The sequence below is a fragment of the Xyrauchen texanus genome, chromosome 2, assembly GCF_025860055.1.
Source record: "Xyrauchen texanus isolate HMW12.3.18 chromosome 2, RBS_HiC_50CHRs, whole genome shotgun sequence".
In the NCBI taxonomy this organism is placed as follows: Eukaryota; Metazoa; Chordata; class Actinopteri; order Cypriniformes; family Catostomidae; genus Xyrauchen; species Xyrauchen texanus.
The window spans coordinates 31,648,687-31,664,885 of NC_068277.1; the positions used below are offsets into that span (position 1 = coordinate 31,648,687).

The following is a 16,199-nucleotide window of genomic DNA, read 5'->3' on the forward strand; positions in this document are numbered from 1 at the left end:
CTAGTGATCGTGAGAAAGTAATATTTTACATTTGTAATATGTACATACGTCATCACAAGAGCTCTGTGTGGACTGATGCCCAAGTCTGTTAAACAAATTAGTTGTTCACCCTCTTACAAGTGTTTTAATCACTTAACTTAATTAGTATATTATGCATCACATTTATTTAAATAACACACATAGTTTGCTGTCATTTCTAAGCAGAAGCATGCAATAATTAGGAGACGACCAGAAATGTCATACTCGGGAAATGACAAAAACTAATTTAAAGGAATATTCCGGGTTCAATACAAATTATGCTTAATCGACAAAATTTGTGGCGTCATTTTGATTACCACTAAAAAATAATTTAGTCTCATCCCACCGCAAAAATCCGGAGAAGGTTATATATCTGCAGTCATTGCTCCAAATCGCCATTAAAGATATAGGGAGCCCCTAGCCTAACCCTTTCCCTAACCTGAACCGCGAGTGGAAGTGACAACCCCTTTTGAAGTAACCCCGCCCTCTTCTGGAGATTCTGCTCCCATTTGGAGTCTCCAGCCTGCAGCTCCACCCAGGGGCGGGTTTACGATTTCTGAGGCTCCAAGCATCCGACCAAGCCAGGGCCCCATTTCGAAAATGTTTGCTTAAAATATTACATAAAGTATATTTTGAATCATAATTTTAAATTCATCCTATCAACCATTGTAGCCAAGAACATTCAAAATATTTAATGAAATAAAAGTCTTTAATTAAAGATAACTATTGCATGCTTTCCAGTTTTTTCACAATACAGTAATAATAATAATAAAAAACTATGTTTGCCTACATATATTTTTACAAAACAATTTTTCAGTTTTTTGTTTGTTTGTGTGTGTGTGTGTGTGTGTGTGTGTGTGTGTGTGTGTACAAAACCTATTACTTCACCCATTAACATTTTGAAATTCAGTTGTTATTTATTATAACCCAACAATTATTTATTGTTGTCCAGTTTGTCATTATACTATGATACAGTATTATAAGTACTGTAAGGATTTGTTGTATACAATAGTAGGCCTAACATATTTCTGTTTTATTTACTTCACTTTCACCTGGAGATTATATTCTGATGCTGAGGCTGTATTTTATGTAAGTATTGTAGGCAACGTTCTTATTGTAACAATAAACATACAAGGCACTGCGGCCCCTCAGCACAGAACAGAATGGAAAAAATATTGCTCTTTAGCAAGCGCTGAAACTTTGCTTGTTGCAGAACAATCTGGAATAATGTTAAACATTGTAACAGTCCCCTCTTTGCAACCGGATCTTGTTCAGAACGTTACATCTTTGTGACACATGCGCTATAAAACAACAACAATCTAGACACAGTGCATCGACTGAAACAGAACGCAGGTGTCTCGGCATGCATTTTTGTAACCTGAAGCTCTTATAACATGACACAGTGTCAAAAAATGTGCCGGTGCTGTGCGAGACACTGAAGAAACAGCGAGACGCGGTGCAGCATGTGTGGACGTTCATCCAGTGCCCCTCAAGCATTTTTTGAGCTTTCCTCGTGATTTGTGTTGTCTCGTGATTTGTGTGGTGGTTAAAACCGCTATTGGCTCCACCTGCTTGGAAATCTAAATTACACTTACAATGGAAGTGAATGGGGCTAATCCGTAAACGTAAAAACGCTCAATATTTTAAAAGTTTAGCCACAAAACATAAACAATGTGTGTATTAACAATATTTTAGTGTGATAAAATAGCTTACTAACCTTTTCTATGCAGTTAAAGCCAATTTTACAACATCGTTGCCATGATGATGTAATGTCAACAAACCAGAAAATGACTAATTATGATTTAAGCAACATTGCAACTCATATAATACATGAGATTTAACAGAATAATGAAAATCCTTTTATAAAAAGCTTCACATTTCTACCTTTAAACTTCCAAAAATTGGCCCCATTCACTTCCATTGTAAGTGCCTCACTGTAACCTCGATTTGTACTTTTTTAGTTTTTTTTAAAGAAGAGTACGGAAGTAGTCAAAATAATTTTTTGTGGCGATCAACATTATGCCACAAATTATATCAATTGATCTTAACTTGTATTGAACCTGGAATATTCCTATCATAAGCAAATTATACTGTTAATAAAGTCTCTTCCCTAGAAGTCATGTTCCCATTTAGTCTAACCCACCAAAATACTTCCAGTGTCTAAAGATAGACAAAAAATTTGAACATTTACAGTTTGCTTTAGATAAGTGTTCTTGAAATCAAATTACATTGTACACATTTTTTCATTGTAATAAGATGAGTACAAGTAGGAGTATGGTGACAGTACTGGTTTAGTATGTTATGGATTATGTATGTGTGTGAGTGTGTGTGTGTGGACTGCTTTTCATGTTTTCAATGACCCTTTCACACCCTCTATTCATTCATTACACAACTTTAACTGCACAGACTGATTAATATTGGCCTGAACACCACACCCTGACCGAACAAGTATCACAAAATGCAAGAAGCTTAGAGATTCTAATAGTTGCATTATGATACAAATCTGGCTCTTTTTATTTGTGTTAGTGATGCTTGCATAAGTTGACCGGTGTTAAACTTGAGTTTAAAAGTTTCTGACAAACCTGTTGAACTTGCTGAAATCCAGAAAAGGAAAAAACTAAACAAAAAACAAAAGGTATGATAAGTTTGCAATGTAACTTTCACTTATGTAAAACAATGTGTGGCTGAACAATTTAGAATGCGCTGTTACCTACTGTAGCTGGTGCATCAGGTGTGTGATCAATGCTTTAGGTGTGTAAGTGTGGGTGTGTGTGTTTATGTTAGAGGTTGATGCAAGGAAAAGGGCAGGACTAACCAAGTCAGTCTCGCGTTGGATAAGAGTCCCTGTATGTGCATTTTTCTCTCTTTACCTGTCTTTGTGTTTGTGTATTTACATCTCTCTCCTGAGTCAGGCAGTTAAGGCCCTTCATCTGGGGAACATGTTCAGCCTGATCAAACTACCGCGTGTCCGTACTGTCCACCAGGTGCCTAAAGTAAGTTCCCTCATTTGAAAATACAAAAATTACCACACCAAATAGATATCATGTGTGATTTCAGTTGATTTACTTTATTTGATGTTACTGAGGTGTTTTCTTGAAGCAGATAAATAATATTGTTTTGTTTACCCTTTAATTACTGTGCATCATGATGTGCAACAGTTTGAAGGTGTGTGCCCAAACACATTTTGGCGTTTTCAAACAAATCATACATTGTTAGCTGGCTTGCCTTTAACATTTTTACCTGTAAAGATACAGGCTTGTGCAATTCTTTGCTTTCTTTTTCTTATTAAATGAGGAGTGGATTCTACTATGTGTTGTAAGGACTCTTTTCATATTGCAGGCATTCCAGGAGGACAGTATCATCTCTGGTTATCGACACCCTCGTAGTTCAGCCACAGACTGTGTCCTTAGTCTCTTCCAGCTCACCAACGAAACTCTCAATGTCTGGACACATTTTCTACCAACCTGGTACAGTGAAACAGTTGTTCGTTTGCAAAATCATGACATATTAAGCATACTATCTCTCTTATTGTTACTCTTTATTTCTCTTGCTATTTCTCCTTGCCACGTGCCTTCTGTTTGGCTTTTACATGAAAACTTGTTGTCTTGTGTATACACTACCTCACAAATGCTAGGATATAAAGAGCTCCCATAACTATAATGACACAACTCTGGGTTCCATGGTAATAGCAGTTACTGTAGATTGACTGTGCTGCGATTCAGTTTCAGACTCAAAAGCTCCACAGCGTTGTGTCACTTTCCTCACAGAGGGTTAGCCCAGCTGGGCAGCTCCTGGGAGAATTTAACGGCTATCACACTCCTAGGCAGCTATTTTCTATAGATGCAAGCGGCATAAAAGTACAGCTCCTATCTACTTGAATGGGGAAAGACCAAATTCTCCAAAAGGGTTGGTCAAGATTATAGTCAAAGAACAACAATGGTCTCAAATATTTTACATTTTTAGCTCAGATACAGCAAAAAAGGCTATTTTTCACACTGATCTGGCCAATACGCATCCTCGAGTTGACTTAATGTGTTGACTTGACTTAACTCTTTTACCTTTAAGGCAGGATTTCCTTTTCTACATCCACCATATTGAGTGCTCCATCCTGTTTCTCCTAGCCATTTTGATATGTTTGATAAGTTGTCCATGTTGGGCTAAAAAGTCTTTGACCATAGACTTTGAACATCTACCTGACTACATTTCATTTATGCACAGGTTTATGATTCTTATTTTTCATGGTAAGTTACTGTTTAGTTTACAGCAACTGTTTGATGTGATAGCATTTTATAAGGCTGAAAACTGAGTTGCATTCTTAAACTTTATTTGCATTTTCTAGGAACTTGTAAGGCAGCAAAAGAGTAGAGTATGCACGCTTAAGTTTAAAGGGCAATTCAAACTGCCCCAACAAACACGGTTGTTGAATTTTGTTGAATCAGTGTGTTAACCCTGTTATGGGGTTAACACACCCTGTGACAATGGCAGTTTTGCTTCTTGGTATTCAATTGCAGCTTTCACATTGAGTCAAAATTACTGTAATTATGAGATTGCAACTTGTAGATTGTACTCGAAGCTGTTCACATCCTGGGATATCAGAAGTTATTTGCTTCTATGACAACACTCATAACATCAAAATGGCTTTGTTGTTGATAACAGCAAACTATTTATCACTACATTAATGAATTAATTCAAGATCATATGTTGTTTCAATGTATATAAGAACAAAGAAAGCATTCCTGGTATCAATGGCATAATATAATAGAAATATAAAACAAAAAGTAAGGACGTTGCCCTATTGGTTCTTTTTACATGACGTCACAACTGTCAAGTTGGACCTTTCATGGAATTCAGAGATTACAACTAAATTATGAGTTCTTCGAAGACGTGAACAAAGTCAGAATCTACAGTATTAAGATACTGTAGATATCCACACTAATATGTTTTCATTTGAAAACTCAGTTTTCAGTTTCCTTATGTCATAATTTTCCAAAAAAAAATGCTGTTAAGGAGATGTTTTCTGTTTTCAGAAGAGGAAAAGGCTGTTCTAGTGTGGATGGGGTGTAAATGTAGCAAAATTAATGCATTTTCAAACACAAAGTAGTGTGAATATGACCTAAATCCAACTGCAATCTTTGTAATGTTGGTTTTAGTTGTAGTTTTTTGGTGTTTCTTGGGGCAGTGTAAAATAGATAATAATTCATTTCCATAAATGAAATGCTGCATCAGAGCCACTTTGCCAGTGCCATGACTCTCAGTATACATCTTGGTTTATGTTGCCTGCACACAAGAATCAACACTAAACAGCACTTTCTTTGAAGTGTAAATGCCACATAGATGTACCAATCAAAATTCAATAGACAAATAGATGTAAGCCAGAAGGGAACTGGCTCCCCCAGCTGAGCCTGGTTTCTTCCAAGGTTTTCTTCTCCTCACAACTAACTAACATCTTTTGGAGTTTTGTATTCATTGCCACAGTCACCTTTGGCTTTCTTACTTGGGGCCTGAAGACAAATAATTAGTAAGGCATGATTTTCAATTAAGTTTTTCTATGAATCTTTAATTTCTTAAAAAAGTGTGGTAACACTTCATTATCATCGGTAAACAACATGAATTTACATGAACTACCATTAAACAAAACGTTCACAGCATGCACTACTAACCTTTGTTAATGTTATTTCCAGCAAATACTTATACGTTATCTAAATTCAATGTTTTATACAGTAGGTAAACATTAGTTAATGCAAAATAAATTAATGTGAACAATGATTATTCAAAACCAATTAATAACAGCTGAAAAAGTGAAATATTGAAAGAAATTTTGTTAGTACATGATACCTAACTAATGTTAACAAATACAACCTTATTGTAAAGTTTTACCAAAAAATGTTAAGTTTACAAGAACCAAAATTACCTTAGATTTAAGACTGAAATGATCCAAAAAAACAAAGTTTGAATGGAGTTTTACTTTAAGCATTTTGGGCTGGATTTATTGCAGATGTTTAATACGTGGGGTTAGAGGCTGATATCAGAATGTCTGATATAGCAATAAAGTGTTGCCTTGAAGACACTCACTAATTAATTCTAACATTTGATAGAAAACCTACTACAGTGCCTTCTCTTTCTCAGGTCATCCCTTATTTCTCCAAATAACTTTACTCTCAGGTCTGCAAGTGGAACTGAAATATAATCCAGCATCATATTAAACAGGGCTGTACAACAAGCATGAACATATTTGTTGAGGCTAAGTTCCAAAATCCTCTCATAATATATTCATTTACCCTAGCTTTTCCAATTCCATGTACAGCTCATTGAATAAAGGTAGTTTTAATACTCATCTATTTAAAGCATGCAATACCTCAAAACTAATACACCCCACAAAAAGTTGTATAGGATCTGTAACTTGACCCTACATCAATGTTTACTCATGTTTAACAAACTGATCCCTTCAGAACAAGCAAGAGCAAATCAAACCTTGTTAAGTGATTCATCACTGAAAATCCCTGTATTTAAAGACCAGATTTTTTAATTTCCCATTATCTGTTTGTCTTAAAGGTATCTCCTTCTAAAAACTTTACAGCCCATGTTCTTAGTCATGATGTTACATACAGTGGGGTCCAAATAACCACTAATCAAAATGTTATGTTTCCATTTTTATATATTTAAAATAACATTTACAAATAATTTGGGATCAAATTTGATTTGTAAAAAGGCAAATTTCAAAACTAACCATTTAGTATGTTCCCCTTTTTGTGTAATGACAATCTGTACTTGAGCTGGCAAGGACTTGCCAAGTTTGTGCAAATCCTGTTAATCCATTTTATTCCAGCATGATTTGAGAATTTTGCAAAGGGCATCTTGTGTGATTCAAATTAAGCTATTTGATCTACATAGGAGATATAGAAGTTAAACTGGTCAAAGATTTGCTTATTTGACCCTAACCTAGAAATACTAAATTTATTTTGTTCATTTTAAGTCAAAATGCCTCTTTGGTATATATTTAAAAAAATCCAAAAACTTCCTGGTTAAAATTTGAATTTAAATCCTTTAGATTTTCAATATGGTCTCAGACTTTAGGACCACACTGTATGTCAACATAGCCTCTGCAGTGCTCTTTAAGATTAAACCATACAGTTTAGGCCTACACACCTAGACTGATAAGGCTGCTTTGTGTGGTCTGAATGTACAGCATCTTAATGTACTTCTTTTTGTATCTGTGTTCTCCAGTCGGATGCATCCCTAGCAAGTCAGGGCAGGTTAAACATTTGAATAGAATATACCTCCCCAGTCCCCACCCTCTGTTATTCTATTTTGTTTTGTATTTCTGCAGTAAAAAAAAACAGTCATTGCTTAGATCAAGATTCTCTTAAGAAGTAACCAATCCATACCAGCTATCTGTCCTCTAGCATTTATAATACTTCTCTACCAGTCAAAAAGAATGGAAAATGTTGAGTTAATGCTCCTTTGAGAGGGAATGGATTTCAGTCTGTTGTGTTGTTCTCCTTGTTATGTTCCTGTGTTTAATGTTTATTCCACCAAGAGAAAAATCTATTCATGGAATTATTTAATTATAAATATTGTTTGTTGTGAGTTCCAGTGTCAAAGTGCTGTCAACATTATTGTCTTTCATTATCACATCTCCCTCTCTCTCTCTGTCAGGTATTTTTTATGGAAGTTGATGACTGTGTTGTTGATGGAGAATGTGTGGTATGATGAGTATACATGGCCTCTTCTGGTCTTTCTGTTTTCCTGCTGTGTGTACCCACTGGCCTCCAGCTGTGCCCATACTTTCAGCACCATGTCTACCCGTGCTCGCCATATCTGCTACTTCTTTGACTATGGAGCGCTCAGTCTGTACAGCCTTGGTAAAGACACAAACACCCCCCACACACACACACACACAAACAAACATAAACATAAATATCAATTCCTTCACTTGTTATTAAAAATATTGCCATAAAATTATGCACAAGTTTCAAGGATCAAGGTTCTGTGTGACCATATGTAACAAGGTACAAAGAAATTCTTGCACAATTAGTACAATATGCTGTACATCAAATACTGTACATGCAATTGTGTCTATAAATAAATGCTAAATCTAAGATGTTGTTCTTATCAGTAGCACAACCATATGATTTATGTATATTTTTTCTGTACAAGAAACAAACCATACACACAAACCACACAGTTATGCCTTACACTACATCCTGTCACACTGGCATGCATCATTACCTAATTATTTACACCACATTATTTACATTTATGTGTCTGCTTGCATGTTGATACAGGTTCAGCGATCAGCTTCTCTGCATATGTTATACCTGATGCATGGGTCAACAGCATTTTTCACACATACTACATTCCTGTAGCTGTTTTGAACTCCATTCTCTCAACCAGCCTAGCCTGTTACTCAAGGTAATGTTCCAGTTCGTTCTATCTGTTTAATTGCTTTGTTAACACCCCACCATACTGGTAATGGAAATGCAGGTTTTTATGAATGTGGGTAACAGACGGGCGAGCAGTATGTGATTATTTGCAAAAAAGCTCTGTTCATCACCACCATATTGGGTATTCTATCTACTATTGTTTACACATATAATACACACCTCCTCTCACACCATCCATTCAACTCAATATAATCTTAAACGTTTGGGAACTTAGAAGTCTGATGCAAATAGCTTACTGAAAAACAAGCTGACTGGAATTCAGGACATTCATAAAATGTTCTGTGGCACACAATATATAATATAAAGTATGTAATAAGTTACCATAGGCTATTACTGTGCTAAATGTCTCAGCTTTGTTATATTACATAATACTAAATTACAGATTTATAGCTCAATATTCTTTTTCATTTTCCACTTTTTTTTTGTTGTTGTTGTTTTTTTTCTTGCTAAGGCTTGGCTTACCATTCCTTCACTATAAGCATGACATCGATGAAAGGTAACATTTTAAACACAGAATTTGTTTGAATCCTTCAGTGCTATCTAACTCCAGACCCTTTCAAAATCGTGCTTTTCCTTTTTTCTTTATGCAATGCATAAAAGTATTAACACAAAACAATCTGATGATGTTTATCAGGCAATTATCCATTATTGTGATTATATACAATCAACACTCAGAATCTAATTAAAATAACATAATACTTCACACTACACTGGGCCTGCACTGAAACTGATGCTATAACTAGTGAACATAAAAATGTTTGTCTTTATCTTTCCAGATTCTCCCAGAGACAGAGCCCAAGGCTGAGTAAGATTTTGCGAATTCTTGCCTTCGCATTCCCCTACCTGTTTGACAACATTCCTCTCTTCTACAGGGTAAGTTTCTGTATGCACCCACACAAATACCCAGGCTGTTGGTCAGCCAAAGTTCATTGAGGTTAAATTAGTCTTTATCTGTTAATCTTATCATATTTGTTTATCACTAAGGAGGACACATCAGACAATGAAGAGCTCTTCTACTGTCAGTGATGTATTTAATCCATAAAAATAATCATAAACTGATGCATTAACCAAAAGCCTGCAAATAACACAAATCTGTGTTCTAGAATGTTTATACATTTTAGTGGAGAATAATGTACATTTACATTTATTCATTTGGCAGATGCTTTTATCCAAAGCGACTTACAAAAGAGGAAAACATAAGCGAATCATCTTAAGGAGACAGTGGTATGAAAAGTGCCATACTACAAAGTTTCACTATCATCAGAACAGATTTAAGTGCAACAAGAATTTTAAATATTTATAATTTTTTTTTTTTAGTGACTGGTTAAGTGCTTTTGGAAAAGATGTGTTTTTAGCCATTTTTTGAAGATAGAGAGTGAGTTAGCTTCACGGATTGAGTTGGGAAGGTCATTCCACCAACGTGGTATGATGAAACTGAAAGTCTGGTAAAGTGATTTGGTGCCTCTTTGTTTTGGTATGACAAGGCGACATTCCTTAGCCGACCGCAGGCTTCTAGTGGGAACGTAGCTCTGCATAAATGTTTTTAGGTATGCTGGAGCAGACCCAGTGACTGTTTTGTATGCCAGCATCAGGGCCTTGAATTTAGTATGTGCATCAACAGGCAGCCAGTGGAGAGAGACAAAGAGTGGTGTAACATGTGCTCTCTTAGGTTCATTAAAGACCAGACGTGCTGCTGCATTCTGGATCATTTGGAGAGGTCTAATAGCACATGCAGGAAGGCCTGCAATGAGAGCGTTACAGTAGTCCAGTCTAGTTATGACAAGTGACTGAACGAGCAGTTGTGTGGCATGTACAGAGAGGAAAGGTCTTTCTGATATTGTAGAGTGTAAATCTACTTGATCTTGCAGTCTTTGAGATGTGGTCTGTGAAATTTAGCTCATCATCAGTGGTTACCCCTAGATTTCTTACCGTTTTGGAAGGCGAAACTGTAGTTGGACCCAGCTGCACGGTGATGTTGTGTTCAACAGCAGGGTTGGCTGGAAAGACAAGGAGCTGGGTCTTGGCTGGGTTGAGTTGCAGGTGGTGTTCCTTCATCCAGGCTGAGATGTCTGCCAGACAGGCAGTGATTCGAGCAGTCACTGTGGTGTCGTTGGGCTGGAAAGACAAGTAGAGTTGTGTGTCATTAGCGTAGCAGTGGTAAGAGAAACCATGTGACTGGATGATGGGTCCCAGTGATGTTGTGTATATGGAGAAGAGAAGTGACCCAAGCACTGATCCCTGAGGTACCCCAGTAAGTAACTGATGTGGCTTGGATACCTCCCCTCTCCAGGACCTTTCTGAGAGATAGGAGTTGAACCAGCCAAGCACAGCTCCGGTGATGCCCAGTTTAGAGAGGGTGGAGAGTGTAATACTTACTTGTGCAACTTGTAATTTTGTTCTGTTGTCTCTCTCTAGTTATTTCTGTGTGAAGGTGAGGGTTGCACTGATAATGAGGCAAACTCCATTCATGTTCACCACACATTGTTTGCATTTCTTACCGGATTCTTGTTTGCAACTCACCTACCTGAGAGACTGGCACCTGGACGCTTCGACTATATAGGTACGTGATGACTCATACAGCCAACAGTTGCTCCATAAAAAGAGTCTCAATTACATAAATATTAGATATTTTGCAGAGTATGCTAACCTAAAAGAAATTGCTTCATTTGGTAACATCTAAATTAACTGGTATTATTCCAGTCAAAAATATGATTTAAAGGGATAATGAACCCAAAAATTAAAATTCTCTCATCATTGCCATCCCAGATGTGTATGCACAACAAATATGAAAATGCAAATTTAACAATAACAGAGTTAAATCTAATACTTTTACAGTGTATATATGGGTACCACCACATACGTTTTAACTTAACAATTTCGTAAGTGTTAAAAATATCAACACTAATAGGGTGTTAAAATGTAACCATTACACTATTAGAAGGTATTGAATTGTCTGAAAAAAAAAAAAAACATACAAAGATGTACTTCATCTATTTATTAAACAGCATAGCACCCCCAGTTTCAGTACACTACCAAATGCAACTATCAGTTACAACATACAAGAATGAATCACAGTCATATGACATCTGAAGGTCAAATGGTTTGGGGTGCTGCAATTAATTTAGTTTCACATTACAAAAATAATCAAGTTCTTCAACCTGAAATGTCTCCATTTCCAATAAATCAAAATATATCCCTTCCTTTCTCAGGATAATTTCAACAATTTTACTGAACAAAGGCATTTCATCCGCCACATCAACACAAACAACAGACCCACAGCAATACTCAATCCCATCCCATCTTACACATGCTGTATAAGATATCAGACTTGTTAAACTGAAAATGTTCACAGACCAAGTCATCATAATCCAATTCACTTATTATTTGCGTTTTCACTGGCCCTGACGCAATACCATTGACATTAAGTTACTCCCAGTTATAGGCTAAAGCTAACTGATGCTTCCGTGCTAAAGACTTGGTCAAGTTTTTGAAGTTTTTAATGTTGGATTTAAAAAAACGTACACTTCGCTTTATAGTCCAAACATGAACCAAAGGACCAATTTTTTTAATCACACTTGGATAATGTTGGTTTCGGTTTCAAATTATGAGTAGGGTACAGTTCTTTAAATAATTTGTGATGTACTGTTATCGGATATGTTATGATGGCAGACGAAGGAAGACGAGGGGTGAGGATCTAAATGCGGTTTCTTTATTGAAATATGAAAAACAACAAACAAGACAGGAACAAATGAAACATCCATGATGGGAAAACAAAACCAAAACACGAAAAACATCAAAAGAGTAAACAGTCTGGGGAAACATCCATGAAGGGCAAAGATAACATAGAAACATCTACATTATTCAACGATCGACAGGGGAATGGAGAAACAGCAGGATTTAAATACACAGGAGACATGATGATGACAAACGACAATCAGGTGAGAACAATGACACAGGGATGGCAGTGATGAGGGCCGGGAATCATGGGAATTGGAGTTTGTGACAAAGACTAGTTAAACACGGGGCAGACAACAAGGGAATCGTGACAGGATACATCAAATAGACAATCTGCCCTCAGTGATGTTAGGAGAGAAGATTAAATTCACAATATCAATACTTTATTTCTTCTGCTGAACAAAAACAAAGATTTTTAGAAGAATATTTAATCTCTGTAGATCCTCACAATGCAAGTGAATGGGTACCAAAATTCTAAAGCTCCAAAATGCATATGAAGGCAGCATAAAAGTTATCCATATGACTCTAGTAGTTAAATCATGTCTTCTGAAGCGATTTGTGTGGGTGAGAAACAGAACAAAAAGTATTTTTAAAGCGAAAGTGAACCTGAAAGTGGATATTTATAGTGAAAAAGGACTTAAATATTAATATGTTTCTCACCCACTCCTATCATATCACTTCTGAAGTTATGGATTTAAATACTGGAGTCTCATAGATTGCATTTCTGCTGCCTTTATGTGCTTTTGGAGCATAACATTCTTGGTACCCATTCACATTGTGAGAACCTACAGAGCTAAAATTTTCTTCTAAAAATCTTTTATTTTGTTCTGCAGAAGAAAGAAAGTCATACACATCTGGGATGGCATGAGGGTGAGTAAATGATGAGAGAATTTACATTTTTGGGTGAATTGTTACTTTAACATCACTGAATCCCCCTTAATACATTAGGTTGCACCAACAAAAGTCATGTTATGGGTTAGGTCAGGTAGAACAACAGTTGTAGTTGACCCTTTATTATACTGTATGTTTGTAGTCTTCTAAAGTTTAGCCCTGTCTTAGAAGACCCCATTGGTTTGAACCATTAGCAGGGTGTTACCATATATTGCTGAAGTAGTAAAAATAACATAGGTAGCATGCCATTCCAAACTCAGCCACTGTCTCTGGTATTAAACAATGCCTCCAATCACTCTGCATTGTTTCATGCCAGTGGCTCTATTCTGGCCCCTACAGGTCACAGCCATCAGCTGTTCCATGTATTTGGGATCATTGGGACACACTTTCAGATGAAGGCCATAGAAACTGACATGATGCTGAGACGATCACAGTTGCTGGTCAGTGGTCCAGCCATCACCTTTAACAACACAGTGGGGACTGCTCTGGTCTGTGTCTGCATCAGTTTAGGAATCATATGCAGTTATAGTCTACCTCTGCTCTACGGCTTCCCACCCAGAAACACAGCCAACAAAGATGCTTGCAATGATGGAAAGAAATGCAAGGACTAAGAGCTCCTTGAGACACAGGTTGTCTGAGAAAGATTGATTGCAGTCTTGCACAAATATTTAAATGACCTAAGATATTATGGAAATGTATCTTGGACATTCTTACTAGATATTACGTTATAAAAATCCCCAAGAGGGGTTTATAAGTTTACTGAAGCTATGCACACTGAGATTGCAAAGAGTAACGAGTGAGTAAATGTGTTACTACTTCTCAGGGGAGTGCAAGGTAAGGCACTGTTAATCTCGGGACATTATATGTTTGTGGGAGGTTTTGTTAAACACGGCTCCATTTCATTTATGATGTACAGACAAACACTACACAAGCTCACAGAACGGACCTCAGCAAATCACTAACAACATTAAATTGTTGTGTGCTACATTAGTTGTGTGCACAGAAGTCCACAGTGGGAATCAGGATTTTTTCTACATATTTCCACTCTGTAAAACAGCGTAAGATTGTATGCAGTATTAAGGAAAAGGTTTCTGAGGGAGGTATTAAATAATTTTTTCCATTACATCCGTTCATACCTATTGGTCATGTAACCATAACTTCATATATTTATTGTTTCCAGGACTCTTTATAATAAAAGTATTTTTTATTTCTTTTTTTAAATTGTTATTGAAACGTAAATATAATATGTTAATGTAATGAAAAGAGAAGTTCTGATTGATAGTTTCTTAGTGTATATTATACTGCCCTTTACAGACTGGTGGTAGCAAGGCATTTTTTTAAAAGTGACAAAATCTACAGTAAAACTCTACAAGCAGCAATGAAAATGGTCCAAGCTGAATAGAGGGATGAATGAGACCATGCAGTGATAATGATTTTGTATTATTATTGTGATTTTGTGTTGTTATTGCATGATTCTTAAAATGACTGAACAGGGCGATTTTGCTGCAGTTAAGGTATGTCACTGTGGTGGTGCCTTACAGGAAAATCTATACATGTAGTTGGCATTTCAACAATTTTTCACATCAAGGCTAATCTGTATGTCCATAGGGATGTGTCATTGTTATGAATCAGACGAGGGTAGACGAGGAGTGAGGATCTAAATGCAGTTCTTTAATGAACGAACAAAAGGGTGAACAGGGTAACTCAAAATAATAAAACAACACCGGGACAAACAAAACATCCACGAGGGGAAAACAAAACACAAACATGAAAAACATTCACAGAGAGCATGGGCAGGAGAAACATCGAGGACAACCATAACATTCAACGACCGACAACGAATGAACAAACAACAGTGCTTAAATACACAGGGATGACTGATTAAATTACACACAGGTGAGAACAATAACACTGGTAGTGATGAGGGAAGGGGATTATGGGAAGTGTAGTTCTGGACAGGTGACAGGGGAGAAACACAGAGCAGACAACAGGGGATCGTGACAGTCATGCTAGTTTGTTCAGCAGTTCTTGTGATTTTTAAGCAGCATATTAAAGCCACAAAAAATAAATAACAGTCATTGTGGGTCAAAAAATCAAATCTGTTCTTCATGAGATGGCCATGTGTGTGTGAAATCTAAAATGTTTAGCTCAAAGAGGTCCGCTGGACTACTTTCAAATTGTACATGCCAGTACGCTTGCTAAGCAACCACAGTGCTAAATGGTCCCATACTTAAGATTAAAGGGATAGTTCACCCAAAAATTAAAATTATTTACTCAACCTCATGCTATCCCAGATGTGTGTGACTTTCTTTCTTCTGCTTAACACAAATGAAGATTTTTCGAATAATATTTCAGCTCTGTAGGTCCAGACAATGCAAGTGAACAGTGGCCAGAACTTTGAAGCTCCAAAAATCATATAAAGGCAGCATAAAAATAATTAATTCGACTCCAGTGGTTTAATATATGTCTTCTGAAGTGATGCAATCACTTTGGTATTTCAATCCTTTTTTTTTTTTTTTTTTACTATAAATCTCCACTTTAACTTTCAAATTCTTTTTCTTCTTCTTTTTTTTTTTGTTACCAAATATGGATCTGTTTCGCATCCATACCTATCATATCGCTTCTGAAGATATGGATTTAACCCCTGGAGTCAATTGGAATTATTTTTATACATTTTGTTATAAAGATATCCTGCATGAAATGTTTGGTAATTTCACTCCAATGTCACAAAGGTTACAGCTGCTTTTAAAAAGCACAATACTAAGAAAAAGAGCAAAAGCAACTGGAAAATTATAGCAGCCATATTGCCTCTAAAATACAGAAAGCATTTTCCATGCATTGATTACAAAATAGAGCTTGAAACTTGTATAAAATGAAGTCATGTTTTTGCACTTTTTCAACCAAGGGTCAGTGAAAGGAGGCACCACTTCACCAAAGGAGGCATAAATCTACCACCTCAGGACAGCAAAGAAAATACTAGATAGGTACATGTGAGTGGTGCTTGCTGTGGCAATCACTGACTGCCACAATGTCCCACCAAGGGCCTCAGTGCACTATCCCAAATCAAACAAACTCACCCCCATGTCTCTGGTGACAAGATATGGCTGGGTC

General features: G+C 36.5%; 1 protein-coding gene across 3 annotated transcripts; it reads left to right on the top strand.

Annotated features, from left to right (window-relative positions):
- Positions 1–2,788: 2,788 nt before the first annotated feature.
- LOC127652734 (membrane progestin receptor gamma-B-like) lies at positions 2,789–15,352 on the top strand. Of its 3 annotated transcripts, XR_007971754.1 has the most exons (9): positions 2,789–3,011; positions 3,358–3,485; positions 7,675–7,880; positions 8,304–8,430; positions 8,914–8,958; positions 9,239–9,335; positions 10,878–11,022; positions 12,132–12,400; positions 13,428–13,541. XR_007971754.1 is itself a non-coding variant. In XM_052139067.1 (8 exons), exons 1-8 carry the CDS (start codon positions 2,796–2,798, stop codon positions 13,697–13,699), a joined length of 1,236 nt encoding a protein of 411 aa, XP_051995027.1. In that variant the 5' UTR covers positions 2,791–2,795; the 3' UTR covers positions 13,700–15,352. The 3 variants fall into 3 exon arrangements, 2 of the variants coding, with proteins under 2 accessions (XP_051995037.1, XP_051995027.1); XM_052139067.1 differs by lacking the exon at positions 12,132–12,400 and having other exon boundaries at positions 2,791–3,011; positions 13,428–15,352; XM_052139077.1 differs by lacking the exons at positions 8,914–8,958; positions 12,132–12,400 and having other exon boundaries at positions 2,790–3,011; positions 13,428–15,352.
- The last annotated feature ends 847 nt before the right edge of the window (positions 15,353–16,199 follow it).

What these genes read in the sequence shown, in the direction of transcription:
- LOC127652734 (XM_052139067.1), top strand. Translation starts at nt 2,796, where the DNA reads ATGTTAGAGGTTGATGCAAGGAAAAGGGCAGGACTAACCAAGTCAGTC. An exon ending in ACACATTTTCTACCAACCTG is followed by an intron (nt 3,486 to 7,674) that starts GTACAGTGAAAC and finishes TCTCTCTGTCAG; the next exon opens with GTATTTTTTATGGAAGTTGA. An exon ending in ACATTCCTCTCTTCTACAGG is followed by an intron (nt 9,336 to 10,877) that starts GTAAGTTTCTGT and finishes GTCTCTCTCTAG; the next exon opens with TTATTTCTGTGTGAAGGTGA.